The sequence below is a fragment of the Lycorma delicatula genome, chromosome 7 (genome assembly GCF_047948215.1).
Source record: "Lycorma delicatula isolate Av1 chromosome 7, ASM4794821v1, whole genome shotgun sequence".
Taxonomy (NCBI): Eukaryota; Metazoa; Arthropoda; class Insecta; order Hemiptera; family Fulgoridae; genus Lycorma; species Lycorma delicatula.
Window position 1 is genome coordinate 128,081,226 of NC_134461.1, and position 13,252 is coordinate 128,094,477.

Here is a 13,252-nt window from a genome sequence, read left to right on the forward strand (position 1 = left end):
GAAGAAAGTGCTTTTCCATCAGGGCAATGTGCCTGATCACATTTCGACAGTCGCCATGGCTAAAATTCATGAATTGCACTTTGAATTAGTTGACCGCTCACCATATTCACCAGATCTGGCCCCAAGCGACTTTTTCTCGTTTCCTAACCTTAAAGTTTCACTTGGAGGAAAGAGATTTTCATCGGACGAGGAGGTTATCGCATATGTAAATGCCTATTTTGCAAGAAAGATGCCAGCTACTATTTGGAAGGGTTAAAGAGGTTAGAGCATCGCTGGAAAAAGTGTATTCACTTGAAAGGAGACTTCGTTGAAAAATAAAACTACATTCGACCGAAAAAATATGTCTTTCTATGTTAGGCTCAAAACGTTTCAGGCAACCTAGGTATTATATCATTTTACTAATTAACTTTTAATTATATAAATTTAAAATTAATTTACCTTTCTTAAATGACTCTTAGCAATATCACGTTTTGATTGACTAGAAGAACTAGCATAAAGTGAACCCAAGATTTTCATAGTTTCATAATTACCAGGTTGAGCTTTTAAAACCTTTTCAAAACACTGAGCTGCCTGAAAAAATAAAATAAATAACCATTACTTGAAAGATACACTAACGATTACATAAATGAACTAATAGATATAAAATATTCTAAAAAAAATACTGTTATTAAAATAAATACAAGTTTCCTTAGTGTTAAAATGGACTGTAGTTACTTGTTCACATAGTGTGATTATAAAACAATGAAAGTAATATTTTTTATTTAAGGGTTAGGTATTTCCCAATAATGAACAAAATAAATTCTATTACATTAATGAACAAGTACTGATGTAATTACAGCTGTTTCTTAAATAAGCTGTAGTTATTCATACCAACATATGATATAAACCGATTCAGAGAAATGAGAAATTTTGATATTTGTATTATTAGCCCTGGGCGAGTATCAGCACTGAATAACTTGTAGAAATCAGCTCTCAACTGTTAAGACTAAGTTTCATTTCCTCCTTTTTTATTTGTAAAAATAAAAATTTTCACTATTTAAATTCTCACTTTTTTTGTTACTCTTATTACATGAATTTGTCTAAGCTCTACTGTTAGTCAGTCTTCTTCCATCCTTCAAAGACTCAAAATGTGTTTATTATGAATATATAATTAATTAAAACAGTAATGTTATATATATGAATTTATTAATGAAATTTCCTCATATGTAAATTCGCTTGAGCCAATGCAACTTCCAGTAAACACATATAAATTTATTATAATCCAATTTCTAACATCAAAATTGGACTACAATACCTCAAGATTATGAAAGGAAAAGTTGTCAAATGAAAGATTTCCCACCTTTAAAGAATTTATCGAATTTCTTAATTCCAAACAACTAGAAAATATTAATGCATTCACTTAAAACACGCAAATGAAAACAGAAAACGAAACAAAAGAACAGCATCAGAACAATTCAACTAAATCTTTTAACAAACACTTTACCTTGAATCATAACAACCAATTTAAAGGAAATAATATCAGTTTTTATTCAAAATTTAAGTCTAAACAATGCTTATTTTGTAATTCAAACCATCATTTACAACAATATACAGAATTTAAAAATTTGTCTATCATTAACGTAGATTTTTTTAAGGCATATTATTTGTTGTTTTGTTTAAATAAAGGCCATTCATTAATGAGTGTTACTCAAAAAATTTATGTATGATTTGTACTAAAACAAATAATACTCGTTCATATGGACAAAATTATTATTCTAATTTAGATTGCAATAAGCCTGAACGTAATACTTATTGTTCATTTAATAATCAGTCAAACGAAAATAAACTTTTATCAACAGCCATATGTAACACCAATGATATACAGGTGTCCCATATAAAACGCAACCGAACCTTATATTGGAAGGTATTGAAATAATAAAAAGGCATGTGTAAATGTAATTTTTATTATTACCATCCATTACCTTACATTTAGAGTAAATGTTGGAAATGGCCGCCATCTTCTTGAATACAAGCTTAAATTCTTTTTACAGTGTTTCTTGCAACTTCTTTGAAAGTTTGTGGCTGGATATTTAATACAACTTGTTCAATATTGACTTTCAATTGTTCAAGTGTTCGTGGTTTGTTGCTGTAGGCTTTTTTTTAACCCCATAGAAAAAAATCTGCCACAGTCAAATCAGGAGATCTTGGTGACCACAAGCCTCAACCGATAACACGATTACCAAAGAATTCCTCAACGAAATCAGAAGTTGAACCTGCGTAGTGCGATGTCGCACCGTCATGTTGTAGCCAGCAGTATCTATCTTCCTCTTACAAAACTGCGATGAACTGAAATAAAATATCCTGATATCGTTCTGCATTAATGATGTACTCGAATCAGACCGATTATTTTCTTCTGCGATATCGCGCACCACACGCCCAACTTCTGCGGGTGTAATTGTTTTTCGTGATAAACGTGGGGATTTTCAACAATCCAAATTCTACTGTTTTGGCTGTTTACGTAGCCCAAATGAAACCGTGCTTCATCTGTGAAAAATAACGAATCCATAACATTAATTCCCTCACGCAGAAATCGACGGAACCGTTGACAATATTATAGCCGTTTTTCTTTGTTGAAAAGAAGTTGATGAACCATTTGAATGCGATAAGGTTGTAATTGTAATTGTTTGTTCGTCCGATGATCAGTTGATTTAGACAAATTAATTTCAGCAGACAAACGTCTGATCGATTTATTTGGTCTTTCGATTTATTTAATCGGTCTTTGATTTCAGTGACTGTATCTGTATTCAACACTGACGCAGATCTTTTGTGTTCCTTGTTATTAACAGTATCAGTCTCTCTAAATTTTGCAACTAACCGTAATACTGATGTTTTGTTAGGAGCTGGTTTATCTGGGTACTTATGACAAAACAAATCTTGCACTGCAATCACTGATTTCGTACTGAAGTATGACTCAACAATGAAAACACGTTCATCTAGCGAAAACACCATCTTGTCTCTAGCAATACACTGAACGTTATGATTGCATTGTTATTACTATCGGTAGTGTTCTACTGCATCGCCGTGATGTTCAGATGTTGGAAGAGTCCATTTCAGTAACGAGTAGGGGAGTAAGCTTGATTTTTGAAATTTCATGGACGAGTGATTGATGGGTTGCGTTTTATATGGTAATCACCTGTACAAGGTAATCACCATTCATGTAGAATCTTATTAGATTCTGGTAGCCAGGCAAATTTTGCACATATATATTTGCCTGAAAATTTGAAGTTAAACTTATTAAAAATGATCTCATTTCAGGCATACATAACTCATAATCACAACCTAAATACAGTGTTAGACTTATATTACACTCTCGATATAAGAACTTTTCATTCAAAGTGCAATGTGCTGTTTTATCTGATATATCAGACGGCCTTTCATCAACCACATTTGACATTTTTAATCTTAATCTTCCTTGAAATATATTTTCAAGCAGATCCCAAGTTCAACACAGTAAATAACACTGACATACTGATTGGAGCTAAATTCTATTTGAGTCTTGCCCGAGAAATTTATTAAAAATTCCAGCTATCCTATTATTCAGGAAACGAAATTAGGATATATACTTAGTGGTCCTAATAACATTAAGGGCAATAAAACTGTCACATCTTTTCTTGTTCATAACACACATAAAAATCTCTCTACTGTACTTGAGAATTTCTGGAAAATTGAAGAAATTAATACTGAAGCTTCAGTTAATGAAACCTCTAATGTGTATAACATTTTCAATCAGACACTACTCGAAATAATCAAGGCAAATTTGTTGCGTTGTTAACACGCCAAGATAAACAAACATTCAACTAGGTGGTTCTTTTGTTAATGCTAAAATAGATTATCTTTAGAAAGAAAACAGTTGGCATCAGTAATGCCAACCTTAAAAAGGACTTCTTTGCTTTCATTCAGGAATATTTAGAATTAGGTCACATGTCATTACTCAATCCCGATCTGTTAATTAACAAATGAAATCTGTGCTATTTACCCCACCATTCAGTATTCAAGCCTTTTAGTCTAACTAATAAAATTCAAGTTGTCTTTTACAGTTCAGCTGAAACCACTAATGATCTATCCCTTAATGATATTTTAAATATTAGTCAAATGAAGAGGTGTTGCGGCAAATCGATGAAGAAAGAAGCATTTGGAAAAATATGGTTAAAAGAAGAGACAGACTTACAGGCCACATATTATATTATTTCCAGGCATCCTGGAATAGTTGCTTTAATATTAGAGGGTCAGGTAGAAGGAAAAAATTGTGCAGGCAGGCAACGTTTGGAATATGTAAAACAAATTGTTAGGGATGTAGGATGTAGAGGGTATACTGAAATGAAACGACTAGCACTAGATAGGGAATCTTGGAGAGCTGCATCAAACCAGTCAAATGACTGAAGACAAAAAAAAATATTAGTCGGACTTGTAGTCCAAGATCTATTTTCCATATTGCTTAGATTCAGAATCCATAATTATGTCATTACATCTGACACAGCTAAAATGTGTTGTCAGGTATTAATAAGTTAAACTTAGGGATTTCAATTTACAATGAATTCTTTGGTGCGATTCTCCAGATCAAGAAATAAAACACTTCGTTAGGAACCATAACATATGGAACCACTTTATATTTAGCATTATATTTAGCTATTTTTTTTTTTTTTTGTCTTCAGTCAATTGACTGGTTTGATGCAGCTCTCCAAGATTCCCTATCTATTGCTAGTCGTTTCATTTCAGTATACTCTCTACATCCTACATCCCTAACAATTTGCTTTACATATTCCAAATGTGGCCTGCCTACACAATTTTTCCCTTCTACCTGTCCTTCCAATATTAAAGCGACTATTCCAGGATGCCTTAGTATGTGGCCTATAAGTCTGTCTCTTCTTTTAACTATATTTTTCCAAACGCTTCTTCCTTCATCTATTTGCCGCAATACCTCTTCATTTGTCACTTTATCCACCCATCTGATTTTTAACATTCTCCTATAGCACCGCATTTCAAAAGCTTCTAATCTTTTCTTCTCAGATACTCCGATTGTCCAAGTTTCACTTCCATATAAAGCGACACTCCAAACATACACTTTCAGAAATCTTTTCCTGACATTTAAATTAATTTTTGATGTAAACAAATTATATTTCTTACTGAAGGCTCGTTTAGCTACTATTTTTAGCTACTAGATGTCTAATTCAAATAGCTAATGAAAATGAGAATGATTCTCCACAAGCCTCTAAGACCATTCAAAACGATTTTTATGTTGATGATCTCAAAACAAATTTAGAAAACTTAAATGAAGTTATTCAATTGAAAATTTATATTTTTAAATTATTACAACAATATAATTTTCCACTAGATAAATGATTTTTAAGTAATAGTACCATTTCTTCTTCTAAACACAATTCTTCCATTTCTTCAAATCAAGAACAGAATTTATGTACTTTAGGAGTTCTTTGGAATAATTCTTCAGACACGTTACTTTTCCCATTATTCATTCTAATGATTCTAAAAAACACATTAAAAGAAATATTCTGTCCATTATAGCAAGTTGTGTTTGATTCTTTACAACTTACTGGTCCTATTGCTTTCTCACACAAACATTTTATACAATTTTTAAGGCAACTTAAAATTAATTGGGACGAAATATTACCCAACACATTACTAATACAATGGCTCGATTTATACAACCAGTTGCATTTGATTGAATCAATTAAAATAAATCGTTCCATCAAACTCAACCTTGATAGTAGAATTAATTCTATTCAAATACATGGATACTCCGATGTTACTATAAAAGGCTATGGCTGTTGCATTCACATACGAATTGAATATGCCAACCATACAACCTCTTCTAATTTACTTTATTTAAATCAAAATTAGCACCGTTAAAACAAATTACACTACCAAGACTTGAACTTTGTGGTTGTTTACTAATTAGTCATTTATTATTAAAGGTAGTTACTGCCTTAAACATACATTTTGATGAGATGATTTTATAATAGCACTACATTGGATTCATAGACAACCATCTAATTGGAAAGTATTTGTCATCAATAGAATTTCTGAGATTCAGAAAAATACTTCAAATGCAAATGGCATTATGTTAAATCCTCTGATAATCCAGCAGACATATTGTCTAGAAGTTGTACACCAAGTAAATTACTCAACATGTCACTAGTGGCATGGTCCTCAATAGCTTTCACAATCTTATTTCCACTGGCCAAAAGATAATAATATTATTTTTAATAACTATAATATGAATTCTGAATGTTTAATAGAAAAAGGGAAAATATAGTAACATCATTTGTGTTGTGTTCGATTCTACTACTTTTGTGTTCGACTACTACTACTGTTGTGTTCGATTACAAAAACCGATTTTCTTCACTACACATATAATTTGTACATTTAGTTTCTGTTTTCGATTTTTTCATAATGCTAAATTAATTAAAATGGAACGAATCACTGGTTCCCTAACTACAAAGGAATTAAATCATATTCTTAACTTTTTTATTCTACAATTGCAACACATGCACAATCAAACTATTTCCCATCATAGCGAACTTAAATCACAAATCAAATCATTTTAGTTTGTAATTAGACAAACGATCCTTAATTTTGAGGAATTATAGGCAGTTTTAACACAAATTGAAGTCTCAATTTTTGTCCTATCTTTGCTATTTCAACAGATCATAGAGATCCAGAACCTCTATCTCCAGGAAACTTTCTATAGGATGTTAACTCACCACTTCCTTGCCTGAACCCAATTACCAAGAAATTAAAATTAATCGCTTAGGACATTGGTAAATACTCTGAAAATTTATACAATCTATCTGGAGATGATGGTTTAAGGACTATTTACATTATTTACAGCAACGCAATAAATGCCGTTTTTCATCCTGTAATCTTTGTGTTGGAGATTTAGTGTTAGTTACCTATGAAAATTCTTTACCCGTGCATTGAAAACGTGGAATTTTCACCCAGGTTTATCCAGAATCTGACAACCTAGTAAGGATTGCTGATTTACATACAGTTAATGGTCCATTAAGAAGACCTGTGCATAAATTATGCCTATTACCAATCTCAAATGATTGATTTAAATAATATTTTTTATTGATTTAATTATTTTCATACTATTGTTCTTGTAATTTCATTTGAATTATATTCTTACAATATGACTGGTTTACATGCTCATAAATATTGCATTAATATTTATAACCTAATTTACATATCTGTATTAATTTAATTTTGATTTCACATCTTTATTATACATTATATGATTATGTATTGATTTATTTATTAGGTGCAACAAGACACCAGTAATAATTCATTGATCTTCAGGATTAGGTTTCCCTAGATTTATTTACTGTTTAAGATTAATGTAAATGTAATTTCAAAATATTATAGGTTAAAATATTCAATTGTATTACTATTTATTTAAGCCATATGCTGATTATTATTATTCAAATACTATTATGGGCTTTTTAATTAATTTATTATACATTTATATGAGTACTAATTATATCACAAATGAATGCAAATACCATTTCAACTAAACATAAATATTAACAATTTATTATATTATTGTTCATTTATTCATAATTAAACTTGTTTGTTATTCTGTTGAAATGCAACATCATGGATTGTATCATGTATGTAACTTATTGTAATTGCAAAAATCATATGATTCATCTTATTGTTTATTACAATGTTACAAAAAAAAAAATTATAGATTTTCAGTGAGCAGTTATGTTAAAACGCAGTTTCATTCCCTCCTTTTTTATTTGTAAAAATAAAATTTCACTTTTTTCTTACTCTTTATAAATTTTCACTCTTTCTTTTACTATTTATAAATTCTCACTTTTTTGTTATTCTTATTAAATGAATTTGGTTAATGCTTTATTGCTAGTCAGTCTTGTTCCATCCTTCAAAGACTCAAGATGTTTATTAAGAATGTATAATTAACTAACACAATATTATATATTTGAATTACAATTTTAAAGATTATAATAAAAATAATTTATATTAAACAAAATAAAGACTTTTATTTATTTGAACGAACTAGTGAATAAAATATTTAGAATAATTAAACCTAACTGAGGTATTGAACCAAGGTGGCATATTATTCAATATATATCATCCTTCATTTAGTAATTATGGATTCTTGGAATGGTCAACAATGTGCTTTTACCATTAAAGCTTTTTATAAAAACGACAGTGAAAAAGCTGCACTTAAAGAATTTTGCTGTCAGTTTAATTTAGGGTGGCACAATCGTGTATCATCAGCTCATGCAACACAAGGATATATAATTTTGAGGAGACATAAACGTATTTAACAATGAAAAAGAAACTTCCAGGGAGTGTGTGCACTATTCATATGCTGGACAATATTGAGACTGTTCAAGCTGCTGTTAGAAAAAGCCCATTATCGTTATGTAGTATCATTGTAGTTGCAAAGTTCAAGTGTTCAAAGAATACTGATGCAGTGCTTACTTTACCACAAGTTGTAGATTGCCCAGGAACTGAAACCAAACTACATCATGATTTGTTAATTTTTTTTTTTTCTTGTCTTCAGTCATTTGACTGGTTTGATGCAGCTCTCCAAGATTCCCTATCTAGTGCTAGTAGTTTCATTTCAGTATACCCTCTACATCCTACATCCCTAACAATTTGTTTTACATATTCCAAACGTGGCCTGCCTACACAATTTTTTCCTTCTACCTGTCCTTCCAATATTAAAGCGACTATTCCAGGATGCCTTAGTATGTGGCCTATAAGTCTGTCTCTTCTTTTAACTATATTTTTCCAAATGTTCCTTTCTTCATCTATTTGCCGCCGCAATACCTCTTCAATTGTCACTTTATCCAACCACCTGATTTTTAACATTCTCCTATAGCACCACATTTCAAAAGCTTCTAATCTTTTCTTCTCAGATATTCCGATTGTCCAAGTTTCACTTCCATATAACCAACATTTTTGTTTTTGGACACAAGAGAATCCAGACAGCTCTACCAGCCCCATTACACAGCAACATGGTAACAGAGTGATGTACTGTGTCATCATATGACATAGTAGGCCCTTTTTTTAAAAAAAACAAAGATGGCCTCATACTACAGTCACATAAGATTGATATGTTGCTATGCTGAAAACTTTTGTTGTACAAAAACCACAGCTACTTTCACAAATTACTGACAATGCTATTTTACCAACATCAACATCATTAATATTGATGGCTGCAGCAGGCTAATAGTTTGGCAACCGTATAATTTTGAGAAATGGTGACATTCCACACCTCCCAGGTCTCCTGATTTGTTGGTGTGCAATTTTTTCTTGTGGAATCATCTTAAAAGCAAAGTGTATAGTCTTTGACCTGCTATGATAGAAGAATTAAAAGCCATGATCCAAACAGGAATTGCTGAAATTCCTGTTGAAATGCTGTGTTAAACCATGGAGAATTTTACGACAAGACTGCCGGAATGTCTATGAGCCGGCTCTGTGTGGCACAAGTGGTGGCATCTCAGCCTTTCATCCGGAGGTCCCGGGTTCAAATCCTGGTCAAGCATGGCATTCTCACATGCACTACAAATCAATCATCTCATCCTCTGAAGCAATACCCTACAGTGGACCCAGAGGTTAAAATAAAAGAAAAAAAAAAGAATGTCTACACAGAGACAAGTTCACCTGCACAGTGTGATCTTCAAAAAATAAATTTTGTATACGTATTCATAAACTGCATCTTTTTTACTGTTTAAACATTATAAATGAATTTATTTAATATAATTTTGTCATAAGATTATTTAATTTTCAAAACTTCCCGTTTTCCCTGAATCGCCCTTAATTTGAGTTTTAAAAACAGTATCTTGAAGTCCTGGATTTTCACAGAACAATCTATGTAGATGCTTCCTTAGCAAACAACTATTTATTACGTTTCTCAACTTCCATAGGAAGCTTGGCATGAGAAGTATATTTTTCTTATGATGGAGTTTTTATGTAGGTTTTGATCCTGACATTGAGAATTTATTTTTGGGAGCAACTTATGATTCAGTCAGGTTACCTAAAATCATTACAATTTTGGTACTTAAAATACATACATTTTCATGAATGTAACAAATGTTAATCAGTTTATAAATTTTTTATTTATTTTGCTCTTTTCAATAGTCATATAGCACATGAATGAATAAGTGTGATGATAATTTCACATGTTACATGAAGGACAAATATTAAGTATGATTTATTACAGGAAAATTGTGAATCCAATTGTAAAAATATATTACATTATAGTTTAACATAAAATAATGCTTTATTTCTATTAAATATGTGTCATTTTTTGATCTTTGGATCAATTCAAAATCTAAGTTTGCTCATTCTTATAAGGTTGCACACTAATCCATTATTTGGTGAATATAAAACTAACATCTTTCTTTCATTGAGATTGTATGTTTTAGTTATTAATTACTTGTAATATTAAAGGTAGATTTAAAGGACGTAGTTATAATGATGTATTTCTTAAATGGGAGCCATCACAGAAGAAACATGCTTTAACATAGTAAAGAAAATTTTTAAGACCATTTTAGTAATTCTTAAGATTACGCCATTACACATATTCTATTTAATAGTAAAAATATGTATAGTGTACGTACATTTTCTGAATCTCCTCTGTAAATATACATCTGCCCAAGCCCAAAATGAGGTAAAACAAACATAGGTGGTGCAAACTGTGTAGCTTGGTAGTAGTACTGAAAAGCTTGATCATAATCTCCCTGAAAATAATAATAATGAATGTAATAGAGCTAGTTTTCTTTTAAACAGAAGGTAATTTACATATCCATAGGAAAAACTCACAATTCTATAACAAAATCACAAGTATTTAAAATGAACAATAAAATAAATTTTAAATTAATGAACATAAATTGAATCCATAAAATAATGAACTGATGCTATCAAATTAAGTTGCTTTTACATATAATTGATATTCTATGATATTGTCACTTCATAAAGAAAATTAAACTTCATTTTTACAACATAATAAATTTAAGCAGTTCAAGAAATGTGAATGCTCAAAAATTTAATCGAGTTATTTCAGAAAATAGAAATGTTTTTTCTTGCGCGCGCACACACACACACACGTGTTCCAGGATGCATTTGCTGAACTTCAGGAACTGATTGAGGACACTAAAATGAGCAAAAATTTCATATCGACATAAGTCCTATTTTGGTTTCCTTGTGGACACCATTTTGTGATTTTCAATAAAAAAATGTTTCCTTAGGAACACGTAAACCTATTTTAATTAAATCTGTCAAAACCAAAGACTGTCTTGTTCAGCAAAATAAAAAATTTTGAAAATGTCACTTTCAAAAATTTCAGAATGGTAGCCATCTTAATTTTTTAATCCTTAATATCTTTGTAATTATTTGTTTGATCAAATTTCTACTTATAACAAAATTTATTAAACATTTTATTTTGAACAAAATGACACCTCATTTGTAGAATTCCGTTGACAAACAATCGAGTTATAGCAGAAAATTAACTCAGCAGTACACTTTCGCACTGTAACACAAGGTGATAATGTTTATTATTATTAATTTAATAATAATATTGGACATTTAAACAAGTGCCCATGATCATGATGAGGTAGAGTGTGTATATGAAGAAACTGAAATAGCAATTAAACACATAAAAGAGGATGAAAATTTAATAATAGTTTGATATTGGAATGCAAACATTGGAAAAGGCAAGGAAGGAAATATTGTGGGTAAATACGGGCAGGACAAAAGGAATAAAAGAGGGGACTGACTCATTGAGTTTTGCATGAAATATAATTTAGTAATTACCAACACCCAGTTTAAAAATCATAACAGAAGAATATACACACGGAAAAAGCCAGGTGATACTGCAAGGTATCAGATAGATTATATCATGGTTAAGCAAAGATTTAGAAATCAACTCGTTGACTGCAAAACTTACCCTGGAGCAGACATTGATAGCGACCATAATTTGGTGATAATGAAATGTAAATTGGGGTTTAAAAACCGAAGAAAAGGTGTCAGATGAATCGGTGGAATTTAGAGAAGCTTGAGGAAGAGGAGGTAAAGAAAATTTTTGAGGAGGACATCGCAAGAGGTCTGAGTAAAAAAGAAAATGTAGAAGAAGAATGGGAGAATGTTAAAAAGGAAATTCTTAGATCAGCAGAAGCGAACTTAGGCGGAAGAAAGAGAACTGGTAGAAAACCTTGGGTTTCAGACGATATATTGCAGCTGATGGATGAACATAGAAAATATAAGAATGCTAGTGATGAAGAAAGTAAAAGGAACTATCGGCAATTAAGAAATGCTATAAACAGGAAGTGCAAACTGGCGAAAGAAGAGTGGATTAAAGAAAAGTGTTCAGAAGTGGAAAGAGAAATGAACATTGGTAAAATAGACGAAGCATATAGGAAAGTTAAGGAAAATTTTGGGGTACATAAATTAAAATCTAATAATGTGTTAAACAAAGATGGTACACCAATATATAATACGAAAGGTAAAGTCGATAGATGGGTGGAATATATTGAAGAGTTATACAGAGGTAATGAATTAGAAAATGGTGTTATAGAGGAAGAAGAGAAAGTTGAGGAGGATGAAATGGGAGAAACAATACTGAGATCTGAATTTAAGAGAGCATTAAAAGATTTAAATGGCAGAAAGGTTCCTGCGATAGACAGGATACCTGCAGAATTACTGTGCAGTGCAGGTGAGGAAGCAATAGATAGATTATACAAACTGGTGTGTAATATTTACAAAAAAGGGGAAGTTCCATCAGACTTCAAAAAGAGTGTTATTTTCATGATACCAAAGAAAGCAGGAGCAGATACATGTGAAGAATTCAGAACAATTAGCTTTACTAGTCATGCATCAAAAATCTTAACTAGAATTCTGAACAGAAGAATTGAGAGGAGGGTGAAAGAAATGTTAGATGAAGACCAATTTGGTTTCAGGAAAAGGATGGGAACAAGGAAAGATGGGAAAAAATCAGATGGGTGGATAAAGTGACGAATGAAGAGTAATTGCGGCAAATAGATGAAGAAAGAAGCATTTGGAAAAATTCCAAACTAGCAGATTCAAAGCTGCTACTGCTAGATTTGTGTATATAAGTAGATTAAATGAATGCAATTGAAAGATTCATAAAACATTTAAAAAAATTAACATTACTGAACTTCACAAAATTTAACCCTTCTCTTTTTCCCTTTACCCTTCCCACTAA

The 13,252-nt window shown here is 31.1% G+C and overlaps 1 protein-coding gene across 1 annotated transcript in view; it reads right to left on the bottom strand.

Annotated features, from left to right (window-relative positions):
• Nucleotides 1–13,252, bottom strand: part of Ctr9 (RNA polymerase-associated protein Ctr9) — a 111,837-nt gene that overhangs the window by 75,765 nt on the left and 22,820 nt on the right. The window contains exons 7-8 of the mRNA XM_075372126.1: nucleotides 10,653–10,772; nucleotides 439–570 (exon numbers count right to left, since the gene is read on the bottom strand). Of these exons, the coding sequence (XP_075228241.1) occupies nucleotides 439–570; nucleotides 10,653–10,772 (252 nt within the window). The remainder of the gene's footprint in view (nucleotides 1–438; nucleotides 571–10,652; nucleotides 10,773–13,252) is intronic.